Here is an 18,140-nt window from a genome sequence, read left to right as displayed (position 1 = left end):
TGTTAATGTGTTAATTACTGTGATTTTTGTTCACAGATAACATTTAATGCACGTTTAATTAGCATTAATTGGCGCTCTTTTGGTGTGAATTGCGTAATTCACAATAAAATCTCAATGTTTTTGCATCAATTCCATCCAAATTGTGGCCAAAATATTGCAATTTTACTGCAAAATGTGCTAACTTGTGGCAAAATAGCACTAATTAATGCTAATTAGACACGCATTGAATGCTATGTGTGAACATATTCTCACTTCTTTAAATGTTTTACTATCTTCAGCAGTCTGCAAGTTGCTGGTTTTATTTTTAATTTAATCTTTGTTTTAATAATAATAACAATTGCACTGACCTGAAATGTTTCATTTTTCTCACCAAACACTGGAAACAACCAGGTTGATGATGTTCATAACCACTTCCATGAATTGTTATCCCAGTTAAAATCCCCCCAAAGTGGCTCAGTGCTTACCATAGCCAATGCGGCATTTACTCAACTGAATTTCCCATTATCAGAGGTAAGTTTTAATTGCAAAACTGAATGTATTGTTTCTTAACCCCTTAGCAACCATGCCAATGTGGGCCTTATTGCCAAAACAACTTTCTTTTTTTTTCATCTATTTCATAATTTCACTGCACTCTATTTAATTTTTTCGTCAACATAACTATATGAGGGATTGCTTTTTGCGGATCAAGTTGGACATTTTATTTGCACCATTTTGGGGTTTATATAACATATTAAATACATTTTAATTTTTTGGTGAAAATAAGAAAAAAATGCTATTTTGTATATCCTCTCACTATGTGGTAAACATAGAGCAATACCAAATTTTTCTAGTCTGGCACAAAAGAAACACTTTCATAATAAAAATGTATATATTAAAAAAAAAGATAAATGGGTCACCATATTCCAAGATCCGTAATATTTTTATTTTTATCTTGATCTTTGTGAGGAAAAACTTGCAGGGTTTTCTTGTATCACTTTGAAGACTTTTTAATTTTTTTTTTTTAGGTGGTAGATTAACAAAATTTCATTATTATTGCATTGTTTTAAAAAATTTTGTGCAACATTTACCATTATACCACTTACCATTATAGCAATAATAAATATCTATAGGTTTTAAATTTCTTTTATGTTTTATAGGAAAACTATTAATTTTAAAGAGTCACTGTCGTTTTTTTTTTTTTTTTTTGCAGAAATCAATAGTCCAGGCGATTTTAAGAAACTTTGTATTTGGGTTTATTAGCCAAATATGCCATTATCTGCATTTAAAAAGCCTTTTCCCAGGCCCCCCCCCCCTCCCTCCTCTTTTCCACCCACTGCAAAAAATGAGAAATTGTGACTTGTTGCATCAGACGTACCCAGTCTGGTCTATAGAGAGGGGAGGGGGGAGGAGGAAGGAGGGAGTTAGCCAACAGCAGAAAGCAGATAACAGAGGATTACAGGCACAGAGCTGGGTGACAGCTGTAATCAGAGCTCAGAGAGGTCAGTGCTGACTGTAAGAGGAGATAAAGGGTGAGGTATTTGTAGATGAACTCTTTGTTGTCCTGTTTTGGTCTTTTATTTAGCTCTCTCCATAAGAGAACAATGAAGACAGGGGGGAGAGCTTCAAACTGCTTTTTCATGATAAAAATGCATTTTTTTTTGGCTAATAAACCCAATTACAAAGTTTCTTAAAATCGCCTGGACTATTGATTTCTGCAAAAAAAAAAAAAAACATTCACGACAGTGACACTTTAAGGGAAATGTATGTGTTCTTAGTTGGATGATGTTTCTTAGTATTTTAATAAACAAGGAGACTCTGATCTGCTATCTTGTGGTCTTTCACAAAATACACTACATTGCTTCTGCATTACAAGTGTATACTGCCACATACATGGCAGGCCTAAGAGCCTTCAGAAGGCCCCTAGCATCAGTGGAAACCCAATAGCACATTAACTGGGTGACAGAGACCCACAAATTCCTAACATCCACTGGTCATGTAAGAGAATAAATTGCCAGGATCAGAGATTTCTCTAGTCCTGGCAGTTAGCGAGGGAGTCTGGATGTAAAAAGGCAGCAGCCTAGCCTAAGGCCCCTTAGTGACCACTCTGTAAAAACACGTCTGGGTGATATTGTTGATGCCAACATCTCCATTTGATCATTATAATATTATGGTTCCAGTTATATACACTTGTTTTATGGCTATTATGAATTAATGGGAGAGAGGGATTTATCAGTAGTATCATGAAGTTGCATAAATTTACAAGTTAGTAAAATAAAAATTGCCACGTTTATTTTGCGCAACTCACAAGGCATTTGAGACAAATTTCTTTACATTACCATTAGTATATTCTTTAATAGGTAACTGTCAGCTGCAATTCACATTTCAAACAGCTGACACTGTTAAGGATGTTAGGTCAAGGAGACACAAGGTGCCTTTTATGTATATGATTGTGCTTCTATAATGTAGAAAATGCTTTCATTCTCTAGTACAAATAGTCAAATAGGCTCTCAAGCTCCTGAAGTGCAGCAAGCTGTTACACCTCCTTACTTCCCCTCCTATTGCTGACTCTGTTGGGTACTTTCAGGTGTCAATCAGATGGGGAGGGGTTAGCATTCTCAGACCAATCAAAACTTTTGACACGTCTCTGTAACATGTCAAAAGTTTTTCGATAGGTACACTTTAAGTATGCTACTTGAGATATCTACAGTATATAACACACATAGTGGTAGCTCGCTGTCCGAAGGCTTCCTAATTTGAACTGTTCAGTATTTAAATGGAAATTTACTTGGAAATATTGTTTTCAAACTTTGCTCAGTATTCGAAGATTTTTGAGAGCGTGGATTGTGGGTTGTACATTTTGAGTTTAGCACTGGTCACATACAGTACAGCACAATATAAGATTGCTATAGTGCATATACCACAGAGTACAGTAGCAGTCCATGTCAAGGTTCCTGATACTTGTGGGTTCCTAACTAAAAAATGGCGTACCCCACACGGTGACCACCAGTGCAACAACAACAGTGCCAGAGGGGAAAAGTGACCAAGATGCACTGCAGCCCCAATGTTGCTGGACATAGATCCCCTAGGCTGTGGGCCACACCACCCAATGACACCACACCGCCTTTTTCTAGTTAGGGATCCACAAATATCAGGAACCTTGAGGTGGTTTGTGGGCTTATTCACTTTGATCAAAATGTGACCGTCTTGTAGTGATTAAACTGGGCACTTTTCAATGTAACTGCAGTACATAAAGTACTGCAGTTAATCCCTAGTAGGTTCTTAAATACGTTTACATTATTTACTATGGGAAAACTGCTCAGTCCTCAAACTGCCTTCCGGAACCAATTAAGTTCAAGAGCAGAGGACCCACTGTGTATAGACTCATTTCTATTTTATCTCTTTAGGACTATCTCAAGTCTGCTGAGACACTTTATCAGGCAAAGCTTGAAGCAGTTGATTTTCAAGATGATAAAACAAGGCAAGACATAAACTCGTGGGTGGAAAAGCAAACAGAAGGTATGGGTCATGCTTAGAATGCAAGCTTCAATTTGCTTAGAAGTTTCTACAAAAATCCGAATTTCATATTGTATTGTAAAATACCATTAAACCTTACCTCTGAATTGATTCATTAGATGTAATGATCCCCCTCTCTCTGTCAGCCCACTAAGATCCTGCACTGCAGTTGTTGGTGTCAATGGATTCCAGAGGCAAGACCTTATAGGTTGCCTGCCAGAATAACACAGGTAGACTATACTCAGAAATACTGAGAATTCCAAAGCATTGGATAAGTGCTCACATGATCATAGCCTATAGTCCCCTAGTGGGACAGTAAAGGGAAATTAGGCTCAACTCAAATTTGTAGAATTAAAAATCTCCTGACAGTTTTCATATTCCTTTTATTATAGTTAATAAAAGAATTTAATTATTAAAAATATGTACCATATAATTGCACCAAAATAGCCACAATCCTTCTTACAAACAAACAAACAAAAAAAAAAAGCATTGATACTAAATGTTGATAGAATTTTTTATATGTTATGGGCTTTGTAATGTAACATTTTTTCCCCCACAAAATATGTTTTTAATCAACAAACGTAATCTAAGGTTAATATATGCTAACTCTGTGCATGGCATTACAAAACATGCAAAAACAATATGGGCATTGCATTTTTGATTATTTGAACCTATAATGGTGATAACTTAAACTACAACTTGCTCTGCAAAAAAAAAAAAAGAGCCCATCATACAACTTTGTTGCTAGCTTATATGTGCTGTAACTAGTATCAACAAAAACTGTTCTATACTATACATAATGTATTTTTTACAGGAAAAATTAAAGATTTATTTCCAGAAGATTCACTGGACACATCAGCTTCACTGGTATTAGTAAATGCTGTTTATTTTAAGGGTCAGTGGAAGAAAAAATTTAAAGAAGAAAATACAAGAAATGCTCCATTTTTCCTAACAAAGGTAATTGATCACCTCCATATAATCCTATATATACACTTGGTCATGGAAACCAAATCTGACAATTTATATATATATATATATATATATATATATATATATATATATATATATGCTCCAAATCCTTGTAGAAACAGCGGAATTCCCCTTGTGACGCACAGTCCTCAATTAGGTTGGCTAACACCCAATACGTAATCCAGGAAAAAGAAGGTTTGGGAAGACAGCGTCTTTTAAGTGAAAAAAAGTTTCTTTATTTTGCCATATGCACACACAAAAAAAGTTACGACGTTTCGGCTCTTCTAGTACATCCTGAGCCTTCCTCAAGTATAGTGCTACTACAATCCTACACCATATTTAAATACATATGAACCAATCACCAGGTCGTGACAATAAAATCATTAGCCAATCACTAGATTCCATAGGCGGGGACAAAATCACAGGTTATTTTATATCCATTATACCCAGGTATACATCTTTATTTATACATTAGCTTTTTTCCAAAGCCTATTATCATTCCTACCCCCTCCTAAAGACACACGATCTCCTACTGATCCACGAGGGACTCCTCCGCACGGACAGACACATCGCCTCCTCGCCACCGCTTGTAAACAACGGAACTGCGGCTGCGCACACTCCAGATCCACATTGGCGAACACGTCGTCCTGGTGACTCGACACTATCCATATGATTGGTGCATTGTCCATTAATACGTCAGCATATGCAAACCACACTCGCTTCACTTGGCGTTTGGCGTGGCCATGGTTACCAAGACGCGGTTTGTGCCGATGCACTCGTTCTAGCCATACAACAAGAAAAAAGGAAGCCGACTCCACGGCTACTACGGCTCTCGTATATAGTTCACAACCACAGCTGTGGCTTCTTCAGCACCGGCACTCCGCTCACCTCCAAAGCTGCAATGTCCTCCAAAGATCTCATACAGGACCACAGTATCACCAGTGTCACCGGTATTATTGATGTTTTCCTCCATCATTAGGGCACCACATCATATAGATACATTGTCCTTCTTCAATACTGTCTTGTTCTTTATTTAGTCATATTTCCCATGCATTATCTGGATGGTATATCATCTTTGTCAAAAGATGTGTCTGTAGAACATATAACATGCTCGCCAGTGGTCCGGTCCGTGCGCTCGCCCCGCTCCCGATGTCCCCGCAAACGGTGCGTGGCACTGCAACAAGTCCCCGTACAGAACGGAGTCCCCCATCCACCAGATTTGACCGTGTATCACTTAGGTGTGGCCCACGCCTAAAAGAAGAATAAAAATAATATATTAAAACCAATAAAAGAGATGTATTTACAAATAGAAAAGCAGCAAAAAATAAAAACGTGAGTAGGAAAATCACAGGAAAACACCCAGGTTGTATTCTAAATTCATGCCACGAGGCCAAATACAACCCAGGGTGTGAATCCAACGCATTTCTTTTTGTTTTAGTAACTTTTCTCTATCTCCTCCTCTCCGTAATACTGGCACACTGTCTATTACTCTAAATCTAAATTGACTGACAGTATGACCACATTCCACAAAATGTTTAGCCACAGGATGTTCCACTTTTTTCAGTCTTATCGTACTCTTGTGGTTGTTCATACGAGTCTTGACCTCAGTGGTCGTCTCCCCAATATATGTCAAACCACATGGGCACAATATCTGATAAATTACATACTTAGACTCACAGGTATACCTCTGTCTAATCTGATATTTTTTGCCCGTATGGGGATGTTGAAAAGACTCTCCCTTTAACATGTTATTGCAATTGCTACAATGTAGACATGGGAAATTCCCATTTTTAACACGTGTTAATACTCTCTGGGGTTCCTTCTTATTTGTCCCTACATCTGAGTGAACCAGGATATCTCTGATGTTCCTGCCTTTTTTGTAAGCCATCATTGGAGCTTGCGAAAACTCAGGTATTTTGTCACCCAACCCCCTCTTCAGCATCGGCCATTCACTTCTCAGGATTGCTGCTATTTTCCCACTATATGGGCTATATGTTGACACAAAGGGAATACGCCCTACTCCCCTGTCTCTCACTCTGGGGACCAGGGCGTCCTCCCTCATCACTGTGTCCAGTCTTTCTCTATGTTTGTTTAGTAATTGTCCAGGGTAGCCCCGCCTGTGAAATTTTTTACACATAGTGTCTACGTTTTTTTCTAAGTTCTCACTCTCACTTGTAATTCGGCGCACCCTAAGCAATTGGCTCCACGGGAGCGATCTCAGCATTGATTTAGGGTGATTACTATCATAGCAGGTCAGATTGTTACGGTCCGTATTTTTCACATAGAGATCAGTTTGTAACTTACCATCCCTTAGGTACACTAGGGTGTCCAAAAATTGTAGTTCCACCTTAGATGAAACCATGGTGAATTTTAGCTCCTCATGCAAGTTGTTAATATACACAAAAAATTCATTTAATGGTTCTACTGGGCCCACCCACACCACAAACACATCATCAATATAGCGCCACCAGCACCGGATGTGATCCATAAAGGGCGAAACAAAAATATGCTGCTCCTCGAGGGCGGCCATGTACAAGTTGGCATAGGCTGGGGCCACATTGGACCCCATGGCCGTACCTCGGCGCTGCAGAAAAAATGTGTCCTCAAATAAAAAATAGTTCTTCCGGAGGACAAACTCTAGCAGCTGCAGCACAAAAGAAACGCCCCCCGGATCACATCCAGTGCTGGTGAGCGCCATACCTACGGCCTCCAATCCCCTCTCATGTACGATGGACGTATATAAGGAACATACGTCAAAAGAAACCAACGTCACGTCCGATATGTCCGATATGTCCAAACCAGCCAGTTTTGTTAAAAAATCTGTAGTGTCCTTAACATACGACCGCATACTCAATACTAGGTCGTGAAGGACTCTATCAAGAAAAATAGATACATTATTGAATATCGAACCACACCCCGATATGATGGGCCTACCGGGCGGATCTACTAGACTTTTATGTATCTTGGGCAATACATATATTACAGGGGTTCGTGGGTTATCCATTATCAGGAAGTCTGCTAGTTTTTTATCTATGACCTTGCTTTCTCTTGCTCTCTATCTCTATCTCTATGTGAAAAATACGGACCGTAACAATCTGACCTGCTATGATAGTAATCACCCTAAATCAATGCTGAGATCGCTCCCGTGGAGCCAATTGCTTAGGGTGCGCCGAATTACAAGTGAGAGTGAGAACTTAGAAAAAAACGTAGACACTATGTGTAAAAAATTTCACAGGCGGGGCTACCCTGGACAATTACTAAACAAACATAGAGAAAGACTGGACACAGTGATGAGGGAGGACGCCCTGGTCCCCAGAGTGAGAGACAGGGGAGTAGGGCGTATTCCCTTTGTGTCAACATATAGCCCATATAGTGGGAAAATAGCAGCAATCCTGAGAAGTGAATGGCCGATGCTGAAGAGGGGGTTGGGTGACAAAATACCTGAGTTTTCGCAAGCTCCAATGATGGCTTACAAAAAAGGCAGGAACATCAGAGATATCCTGGTTCACTCAGATGTAGGGACAAATAAGAAGGAACCCCAGAGAGTATTAACACGTGTTAAAAATGGGAATTTCCCATGTCTACATTGTAGCAATTGCAATAACATGTTAAAGGGAGAGTCTTTTCAACATCCCCATACGGGCAAAAAATATCAGATTAGACAGAGGTATACCTGTGAGTCTAAGTATGTAATTTATCAGATATTGTGCCCATGTGGTTTGACATATATTGGGGAGACGACCACTGAGGTCAAGACTCGTATGAACAACCACAAGAGTACGATAAGACTGAAAAAAGTGGAACATCCTGTGGCTAAACATTTTGTGGAATGTGGTCATACTGTCAGTCAATTTAGATTTAGAGTAATAGACAGTGTGCCAGTATTACGGAGAGGAGGAGATAGAGAAAAGTTACTAAAACAAAAAGAAATGCGTTGGATTCACACCCTGGGTTGTATTTGGCCTCGTGGCATGAATTTAGAATACAACCTGGGTGTTTTCCTGTGATTTTCCTACTCACGTTTTTATTTTTTGCTGCTTTTCTATTTGTAAATACATCTCTTTTATTGGTTTTAATATATTATTTTTATTCTTCTTTTAGGCGTGGGCCACACCTAAGTGATACACGGTCAAATCTGGTGGATGGGGGACTCCGTTCTGTACGGGGACTTGTTGCAGTGCCACGCACCGTTTGCGGGGACATCGGGAGCGGGGCGAGCGCACGGACCGGACCACTGGCGAGCATGTTATATGTTCTACAGACACATCTTTTGACAAAGATGATATACCATCCAGATAATGCATGGGAAATATGACTAAATAAAGAACAAGACAGTATTGAAGAAGGACAATGTATCTATATGATGTGGTGCCCTAATGATGGAGGAAAACATCAATAATACCGGTGACACTGGTGATACTGTGGTCCTGTATGAGATCTTTGGAGGACATTGCAGCTTTGGAGGTGAGCGGAGTGCCGGTGCTGAAGAAGCCACAGCTGTGGTTGTGAACTATATACGAGAGCCGTAGTAGCCGTGGAGTCGGCTTCCTTTTTTCTTGTTGTATGGCTAGAACGAGTGCATCGGCACAAACCGCGTCTTGGTAACCATGGCCACGCCAAACGCCAAGTGAAGCGAGTGTGGTTTGCATATGCTGACGTATTAATGGACAATGCACCAATCATATGGATAGTGTCGAGTCACCAGGACGACGTGTTCGCCAATGTGGATCTGGAGTGTGCGCAGCCGCAGTTCCGTTGTTTACAAGCGGTGGCGAGGAGGCGATGTGTCTGTCCGTGCGGAGGAGTCCCTCGTGGATCAGTAGGAGATCGTGTGTCTTTAGGAGGGGGTAGGAATGATAATAGGCTTTGGAAAAAAGCTAATGTATAAATAAAGATGTATACCTGGGTATAATGGATATAAAATAACCTGTGATTTTGTCCCCGCCTATGGAATCTAGTGATTGGCTAATGATTTTATTGTCACGACCTGGTGATTGGTTCATATGTATTTAAATATGGTGTAGGATTGTAGTAGCACTATACTTGAGGAAGGCTCAGGATGTACTAGAAGAGCCGAAACGTCGTAACTTTTTTTGTGTGTGCATATGGCAAAATAAAGAAACTTTTTTTCACTTAAAAGACGCTGTCTTCCCAAACCTTCTTTTTCCTGGATTATATATATATATATATATATATATATATATATATATATATTTGATAAGTCAGGATCAGCTGACTAATTTATGTGTTAGCTAAAATCTTCAACCTCTCCCTTTCTTTCTCATCACCCCACTACTGAAAAAAAAACTTCTCTAGACCCATCCTGTACAGCCGCTATTGACCTCTCACTAATCTCCTTTTAATTCCTAAACTCTGGGAATGTCTGGTCTGCTCTCACCTAACCTGCTATCTCTCTGAAATCTCTCTTCTGACCTCCTTCCGTCTGGTTTTCGCACTCTTCACAAATCTTAAGGCGACCTACCAACTTCCTACTTATTCTCCCGTATCTTTCTGTGGCATTGACAAGTTGGCAAGTTTGTTTATCAGTACCATCTTTACCCGGCCATATACTTCCTCCCGTGATATCACCCCCACAAAAAACATAACTAGTTTTCTCTCTACAATCCCCTACAAAATGTCTTCCCTATTTTTAAAACAGTCTAAATAAAACTGAGCTTCTTGTATTTCCTCCCTTTGCTAACCACGCTTCATCTGACATTTCCATCTCTGTTCGTGGTGCAATCATAACCCCTACACAGCAAACTCGCTGTTTGACTGTGATCTGTCTTTTATTCCCCACGTTCAATCCCTTTCACATTATTGCCACCTGCATCTTAAAAACATCTCTAAAATCCATCCCTTCCTTGCTGTTGAAACTCTGATTGCTCTGGTTCATTCAAGCCTTGACTAATGCAATTCTTTATTAATTGGCTTTCCCTTCTGTAAACTCTCCCCTCTTAAGTCTATTTTTGCATTTTAGTTTTTTCCTCCTTGTGTTCAAAAGGCCATAGCGCTTTAATTTTTTCACCTACAGACCCACTTGAGCCTTCATTTTTTGCGCCACTAATTGTACTTTGCAATGACAGACTTAACCTCTTAAGGACATAGGACGTACCGGTACGTCCTATGTCCTCACTTGCACTTCAAAGCGGGGCCGCACGGCGGCCCCGCTTTGAAGTGCCGCGATCCCGGGTGCCGCGTGTAGCCCGGGACCGCCGCTATTAGCGGGCACGGTCTGATCGCCGTGCCCGCTAATTAGCTAATCGGAGGCAGCTGTCAAAGTTGACAGCTGCCTCCGATTACCGGAGGCAACGTTTCCCTGGTGTCTAGTGGGGGAGATCGCTCCTCCGGGACCTTGTCCCGGAGGAGCGATCTCCGTTACTGATGCCGGCCGGGGACGCGTCCAAGATGGCGCCGTCCTCGGCTCGGCACTCGTTTGTTTCCGGCTGCAGCAGCCGAAAGCAAACGAGTGCCGATCTCATGGATCTCTGCAGCATATCTATGCTGCAGAGATCTCAATGAGAGATCCAAGTGTATATACTAGAAGTCCCCCAGGGGGGCTTCTAGTATATGTGTAAAAAAAAAAAAAAAAGTGTTGTTAATAGTAAAAAGCCCCCTCCCCTAATAAAAGTCTGAATCACCCCCCTTTTCCCAGGTTTTAAATAAAAGTAAACAAATAAATAAATAAATAAACATGTTTGCTATCGCCGCGTGCGTAATCGCCCGAACTATTAATTAATCACATTCCTGATCTCGTACGGTAAACGGCGTCAGCGCAAAAAAATCCCAAAGTGCAAAATTGCGCATTTTTGGTCGCATCAAATCCAGAAAAAATTTAATAAAAAGCGATCAAAAAGACGTATATGGGCAATCAAGGTACCGATAGAAAGATCACATCATGGCGCAAAAAATGACACCTCGCACAGCCCCATAGACCAAAGGATAAAAGCGCTATAAGCCTGGGAATGGAGCGATTTTAAGGAACGTATATTGGTTAACAACGGTTTGAATTTTTTACAGGCCATCAGATACAATATAAGTTATACATGTTATATATCGTTTTAATCGTAACGACTTGAGGAACATGCATAACAAGTCAGTTTTACCCCAGGGCGAATGGCGTAAAAACACAGTTCCCCCAAATAAAAGAAATGCGTTTTTTTTTTCAATTTCACCACACTTTGAATTTTTTTCTGGTTTCGCAGTGTACTTTATGCAAAAATTCAGCCTGTAATTGCAAAGTACAATTAGTGACACAAAAAATAAGGGGTCATGTGGGTTTCTAGGTGGAAAAATGCAAGTGCTATAACCTTTTAAACACAAGGAGGAAAAACCGAAAACGTAAAAACGAAAATGGGCCATGTCCTTAAAGGGTTAAAGCGTAACTGTCATGTTTTTTTTTTATTGCAGAAATCAGTAGTATAAGCGATTGTAAGAAACTCTGTAATAGGTTTCATCAGCCAAAAAAGCCTCCTTCTGTACTCAAGAAGCAATCTCCCAGCCTCCCCCCCTGACTTCTTATCTGTGCATTATCAGGCAAACACGTCTTCATTACAGAGAAGCCAGTGAAGACGGGCTCTGCTGTCTCCATTGTAAGCCTATGAAGGGGGAGGGGTCGAGGGAGATGAGGGAGCAGGAAGAGGTGACATGAAGGTCAGCTGTTTGTAGACTGTCTGGGCACCTAAAACGCAGGATTCTGGGGTCAGAAAGGTCAGTGCCTATCTATGAACTTACTGAGAGAAGATTGCAGGGTGTTGCGCTGTGCAGAAATCCTCCGTGCTCAGTCACTCCTAACAGCCCCTCCCCTCTCCATAGCCACATAATGGAGACAGAAATCCTGCTTCATTTGATGTGAGGGGGGAGGCTGGGAGATTGCTTTTTCACTACAGAAGGAAACTCTTTTAGTACATAAAACCTATTACAGAATTTCTTAAAATCGCTTGTACTGTAGATATTTAATGTTTTCAGAAAAATGGCCCTGAAATGACAGTTACGCTTTACGTTTCCCACACAATATTCTGTGAAACCAGGAAAAAAAACATTGTGCAGTGAATTTGAAAAAAAAAAAAGGAATTTGTTTTCATTTTGGGGGGCTTTGTTTTTACGCCATTTGCCCTACGATAAAACTGACATGTTATGCATGTTCCTCAAGTCAGTATGATTACAATGATATGTAACTTGTATCACTTTTATTTTATCTGACAGCTTTTACAAAATTAAAACCTTTTAAAAAAAACTAAATGTGTTTAAAATTGCTCTATTCCCAGCCTTATAATGTTTTTATCCTTTGGTCTATGGGGCTGTGTGAGGTGTTATTTTTTTTGCCATGATCTGTTCTTTCTATCAGTACCTTAGATGCGTATATGACTTTTTAGTCACTTTTTATTACACTTTTTCTGGATTTGATGTAACAAAATCCATCAATTTTGCACTTTGGTGGGTTTTTGCTCTTACGCCATTTGCCGTGCGAGATCAGGGATGTGATCAGTTAATAGTTTGGGCGATTACGCACGCGATAATACCAAGTATGTTTGTTTATTTATTTATTTTTGTTTATAAAATGGGAAAAGGGGGTGATTCAGACTTTTATTAGGGGAGGGGATTTTTTATTAATGAACACATTTTTTTTTTTTACTGTATACAGTATACTTAATACAGCAATGATCGATCAGATCATTGCTGTATTACTCTGGTCTGCAGCAGACCAGAGTAATCAAATGCCGAGCCGGGATCAGCGACGCAGAGTCCCGGCTCGGTAAGCAGAAGGGATCTTCCCTCCACGATTGCATTACGGGGGGGGGGGGAAATCCCCCACTAGACACCAGCAAAAGGGGGCCAGTAATACTTTTAAATGCAGCTGTCAGTTTTGACAGCTGCATTTAAAAGTATAATTAGCGGGCGTGGCGATCAGACCGTGCCCATTAATAGCCACGATCCCAGGCTACACATGGCACCCCGGATTGCGGCGGTTAAGAGGGTGGCCCCTCTCTGAACGCCCTCTCCCGCATCAGGACGTACAGTTACGCCCTGATGCAGGAAGGGGTTAATGCAGCAGCCAGACTCATCTCTCTTTCCCGCCGCTACAGAGATGCTCCTCCCCCAGGCTTATCAGGTTCCCTTACACATATCCCATGGCCCAGGTGCTGTATGCAGATGTTGAGGCAGCTGGTGGGCTTCTGGTGTTTGGGGTTGATTTTAGCACGGTTGCCAGGAGTGGCAGTACCCACCCCCGGACACACAAACACTGGTCCTTTGGTAGAACAGTAGTGAGGTGTGAGGGTGCAAGTGCAGGTGCGCTACAAAAAAGATGACAGAGTTTAGCTCTTAACCCTTTGAGGACTAAGCCCAAAATAACCCAGTGGACTGCCCCAATTTTTATTTTTGTGCTTTCATTTTTTCCTCCTCCTCTTCTAAGAGCTCTAGCACTTTCATTTTTCTATCTACAGGGCCATGTAAGAACTTGTTTTTTCTGTGAATAGGTGTGCTATGTAATGTTGTCTTTCATTCTACCATAACATGTATGACAGAACCCCCAAAATATTATTTATGAAAATATAAATTGGTGAAATTGGAAAAAAGAATGCAATATGGTAATTTTTGTGGGGTTCCTGTGTCTACGTTATGCACTATATGATAAAAGCGACATTATACCATTATTCTATAGGTCAGTCTGAACACAACCATATGCAGGTTTACACAGATTCTTTAATGTTATATTTTTTTTTTTTATGAAATCCTTTTTTTTTTTTGCAATTAATAAATAATAAAATGGGCCTGTTGTGACTCTTATAACGGTTTTAGTTTATCACCTACAGGTCTGTATGGGGAGTAATTTTTTGAGCCATGATCTCTATTTTTTATTAATACCATATTTATGTAGATCAGACGTTGTGATCACTTTTTATAAATTTTTTAAAATATATAATGTAACAAAAAAATAATGGCTTTTTTCCCCCTCTTTTCATTTACGCCGTACGGGATGGCGATTGTTATATTTTAATAGAGCGGACAATTACACACATTACGGTATATAATATGTTTATTTATTTAATTATTTTATATGTTTTATTTATATTATGGGATAGGGGGGTGATTTTGTTTTTATTGGGGGAGGGGCTTTGATGTATTTTTTAAACTTTTTTTTTTTCTTTTTTACACATTTTAAGTCCCCCTGGGGAACTTTTACATTTAATCATTAGATTGCAAACACTGATCATTGTTATAGCACCTTATACACCCAGGACGTAAATGTACCTCTGGGGTCGCCTGGTGACATGCGGCCAGGACGTACATTTAAATCCATTTAAATGGGGTTAACCAACAGTGGATACTTTACTTAGAAAACTTTGGTGCAATACAAAAACACACAGTAGGTAACTGCTAACAGGTGCTTAGTGCAAAAGTAATACAAGCCATGAGGTAGACTACATGCAGATAAAGCTATCTTTACTATTTCATTCAATGGACCTTCAATAAAGAATCAAAAGGGGCTGAACTAGAATAATGTACCCACAGCCGTCATTGTAATGACGGGTGCCTAAAGTGCGAAATTACAGACGTCTTTTTGAGAAAACAGGAATGGGCAGTAAAAACATCATGTGAACACAGCCATGGTCAAACATTAACGTGTTATAAATAAGTTGCATCATTTTTTACTTGTTTAGTTTTTTCCTATATTTACCATCTTTGTAACAAATGTCTTAATTTTTTTTAGGATTCAGAAATATCAGTTCCAATGATGAGCCAAAGAGAAAAATTTAACTTCGGCATAATAGAGGAAATTGATGCCCAAATTATTGAACTGCCCTATGGAACTGGAGATCTATGCATGTTCATAGTTCTCCCTAATGAAATTGATGGCCTACAAAAGGTGAGAAAGTTTTATAATAGATGTCTTTATTTTTATGTAATTTTGTGTTATTTGCTGCTATTTTATTATATACAATAACACACACATACACACAGACACTTATATGTGTGTATAATTTATTATGACATTTTACCTACACATATTTCCTTGAAACATTTCTTAATGTCTTAGTTTACATTTGAATCTCATGTTACATAAAGATTTCATTTATGCTAGGGCCTTTCTAAATAGTCCATGAGCTGATCCGCATATGCCTAATTCTTGGCCTAATTTAGTTAAATTGGTTGACCACTTTATAGTAAAATAGGTCAGTGTACAGTATTAGTAACTGTGCTCACTGCACTTACTGACAGCAGCTCCCTGTGTACTTCATAGAGCTAAAATAAGGCTCCCCTCCTCTAGCTCTGTGGTGAGTATGTCCATAAAATGGCTGACCTGGAGGAGCATGTGACCATGCTCCGCCCCCAGTGTCACCACTGAGCCTGTATATGACTATGGAGGACACTGGGGGTGGGGCATGGCCACATGCTTCTCCAGGTCAGCCATCTTATGGACAGACTCACCAAAGAGCAGGACAGCACAGCAAATAATTGCAGCGAGTACCCTTACTAATACTGTACAATGAACTAAGTGGACAACCCCCTTTGTTTCGACAGGAAAAGTCAGATGTTGTCTTAACTTCCTCTCCCTTACACTCTCATATTTAAGCACTACCTTTTAATGTAATGTAACACAGAATTTTACATATATTTTTGCCTCAGGTTGAAGAGCAGATCACAAGTGAATCCTTAATGGAGTGGACAAACTCAAAATTTCTGACATCAACAAAATTACACGTACAAATACCACGTTTCAAGATAGAGCTGAGCTACAATTTAGCCCAATACTTAACAAACATGGGAATGGTGGATGCCTTCAGCCAACAAAAGGCAAATTTATCTGGGATTTCCAACATAGGCCTATATGTGTCCCAGGTGGTTCATAAATGCTTTATTGATGTTAATGAAGAAGGAACTGAAGCCGCTGCTGCAACAGGTGCAGTCATTATTCCAAAGTCTCTTCTGCAACCTAATACATTCATAGTGAACCACCCATTTTTGTGCTTTATTAAACACATTGCAACAGACACAATTATTTTTCATGTAAAGGTTTATTCTCCATGAATGTACACATATGCACACATTTACATGATAAATATGGTACGAGGTAGGGGTGTATGGGTTCTTTCTTTTTTATGTTTATAGTGAGCCCAGAACAATATAAAATAATTCAGCTATTTGAAATATCCCTTTAAATTTGCTCCCAAAGTAGCACTATGGCACTTCTTTGTTTTTATGCATATAGGGAGACATTTATGAAATCTCTGCCACCAGTGTATGCCAGGGAGAAGGCACAGATTCACCCCCTCTCCCTGGCGTACACCAACCATATCCCTCAATCACCCGATGGGCAGAAAGGCCTCCTTCCATTCCAGATTTACCATGATTTACACCTGGCGTCAATCATGGCAGAAATCTACACCTTTTCAGAAGCAGGTGTATATTTCTGCGCCTGCCGTATGGCAGGCACAGGTTAGGCCGGTTTCACCAATAGGCGTGCGCATCTTATTGAACCCAGTGGGGTAATTGGAGGCAGGACCTAATTTAAGACCGGCATACAAATACGCCGATCTTCATAAATGTCTCCCATAATGTACAGTATCAGTGTAGCTCAGTTACGTCTATAGATTTTGAAAACTGCAGCTGTAATCCCTATGTCTTTTTTTTATACACTTTTATACATTGCTTTATTTAACATATCGTACTTTGCAATATATCTTCATTAAAATAAATGTACTATATAACTCTTTAATTCAATACTATTACACGTTATACCAATGTTCGTTGCTCCTCTGCTCTGATCAAGTGCTACCATCGACACAATGATATATAGCCTGCCCCCCTCTTCCCAAAGCTGGATGTCAGTAGCGTTGTGTGCGGAAGTCTATGCAGAACGACGTCTGTATCAATAGCACTGTGCTGTAGCACTGGATCCATGTTGCTCCTTATTGTTGCCACTCAATTGAAGTTGATGTATAAACAAAAAAGTATTGATGTTCTATAACAAGGTAATATAACTTTAGTAAAGCAGTGTATTAACCTAAAATTGTTCTGAGTGCCCCTTTAAGGTATGTTCATTTTTAATCGTATTGTTATTTTATGTAAATGACTTTAATACATGTAATCTTGGAAATCGCAAACAGATTTATTTCAATAAAGGTGAAAATAGGGTTATTTTGTGTTTCACTCTAATGGTTGCTTTTAAACTATGACCGTGTTGCAACTTCAGCCTACAATATGTATGTGAAAAAAAAACAAAACAATAAAGATAAAGATGAGTGAAATGCACAAATGGCTTACAGATTCAATTTCTGCACAGATTTACACACCACATTGCTAAGAGACAAATACAGCTATTCATGGATGTCAAGAGGGAAAGGGCCTTTCTATAGCTCATTTTTAAAGGGTTCTGTGAGCAGTTTTGTGCTAGCAGCCCTAAGTAGGCACTGGCAGGGGTACCACAGTACCTGCAGTGTGGTGCGCAGATTCCATTGTACTATCAGGTGTGCAAAGCACAAAAAGAAATATCAGTATACTTACTGCACTTACTGACAGCAGACTCCCCACCTCCAGACTGTGTCATCCTGGTCTATATGCTGAATGGCTGAGCATGGAGGAGCATGTGACCATGGCCCTCTCTCTGTGTCCTCCATAGGTATATACAGACTCAGTGGAGGACACTGGAAGCAGGGCATTGTTACATGCTCCTC

General features: G+C 39.8%; 1 protein-coding gene across 1 annotated transcript in view; it reads left to right on the top strand.

The window, feature by feature from the left end:
- The window catches only part of LOC138783417 (serpin B4-like), a 28,953-nt gene extending 11,221 nt beyond the window's left edge, over positions 1–17,732 (top strand). Inside the window, exons 4-8 of the mRNA XM_069958110.1 lie at positions 391–510; positions 3,384–3,495; positions 4,307–4,449; positions 15,176–15,331; positions 16,093–17,732. Of these exons, the coding sequence (XP_069814211.1) occupies positions 391–510; positions 3,384–3,495; positions 4,307–4,449; positions 15,176–15,331; positions 16,093–16,494 (933 nt within the window). The 3' untranslated portion in view covers positions 16,495–17,732. The remainder of the gene's footprint in view (positions 1–390; positions 511–3,383; positions 3,496–4,306; positions 4,450–15,175; positions 15,332–16,092) is intronic.
- The last annotated feature ends 408 nt before the right edge of the window (positions 17,733–18,140 follow it).

Source organism: Dendropsophus ebraccatus, chromosome 2 (assembly GCF_027789765.1).
Source record: "Dendropsophus ebraccatus isolate aDenEbr1 chromosome 2, aDenEbr1.pat, whole genome shotgun sequence".
NCBI classification, from domain to species: domain Eukaryota; kingdom Metazoa; phylum Chordata; class Amphibia; order Anura; family Hylidae; genus Dendropsophus; species Dendropsophus ebraccatus.
Note: the sequence above shows the minus strand (reverse complement) of the source record. Positions and strands in the feature narration are given on the sequence as shown.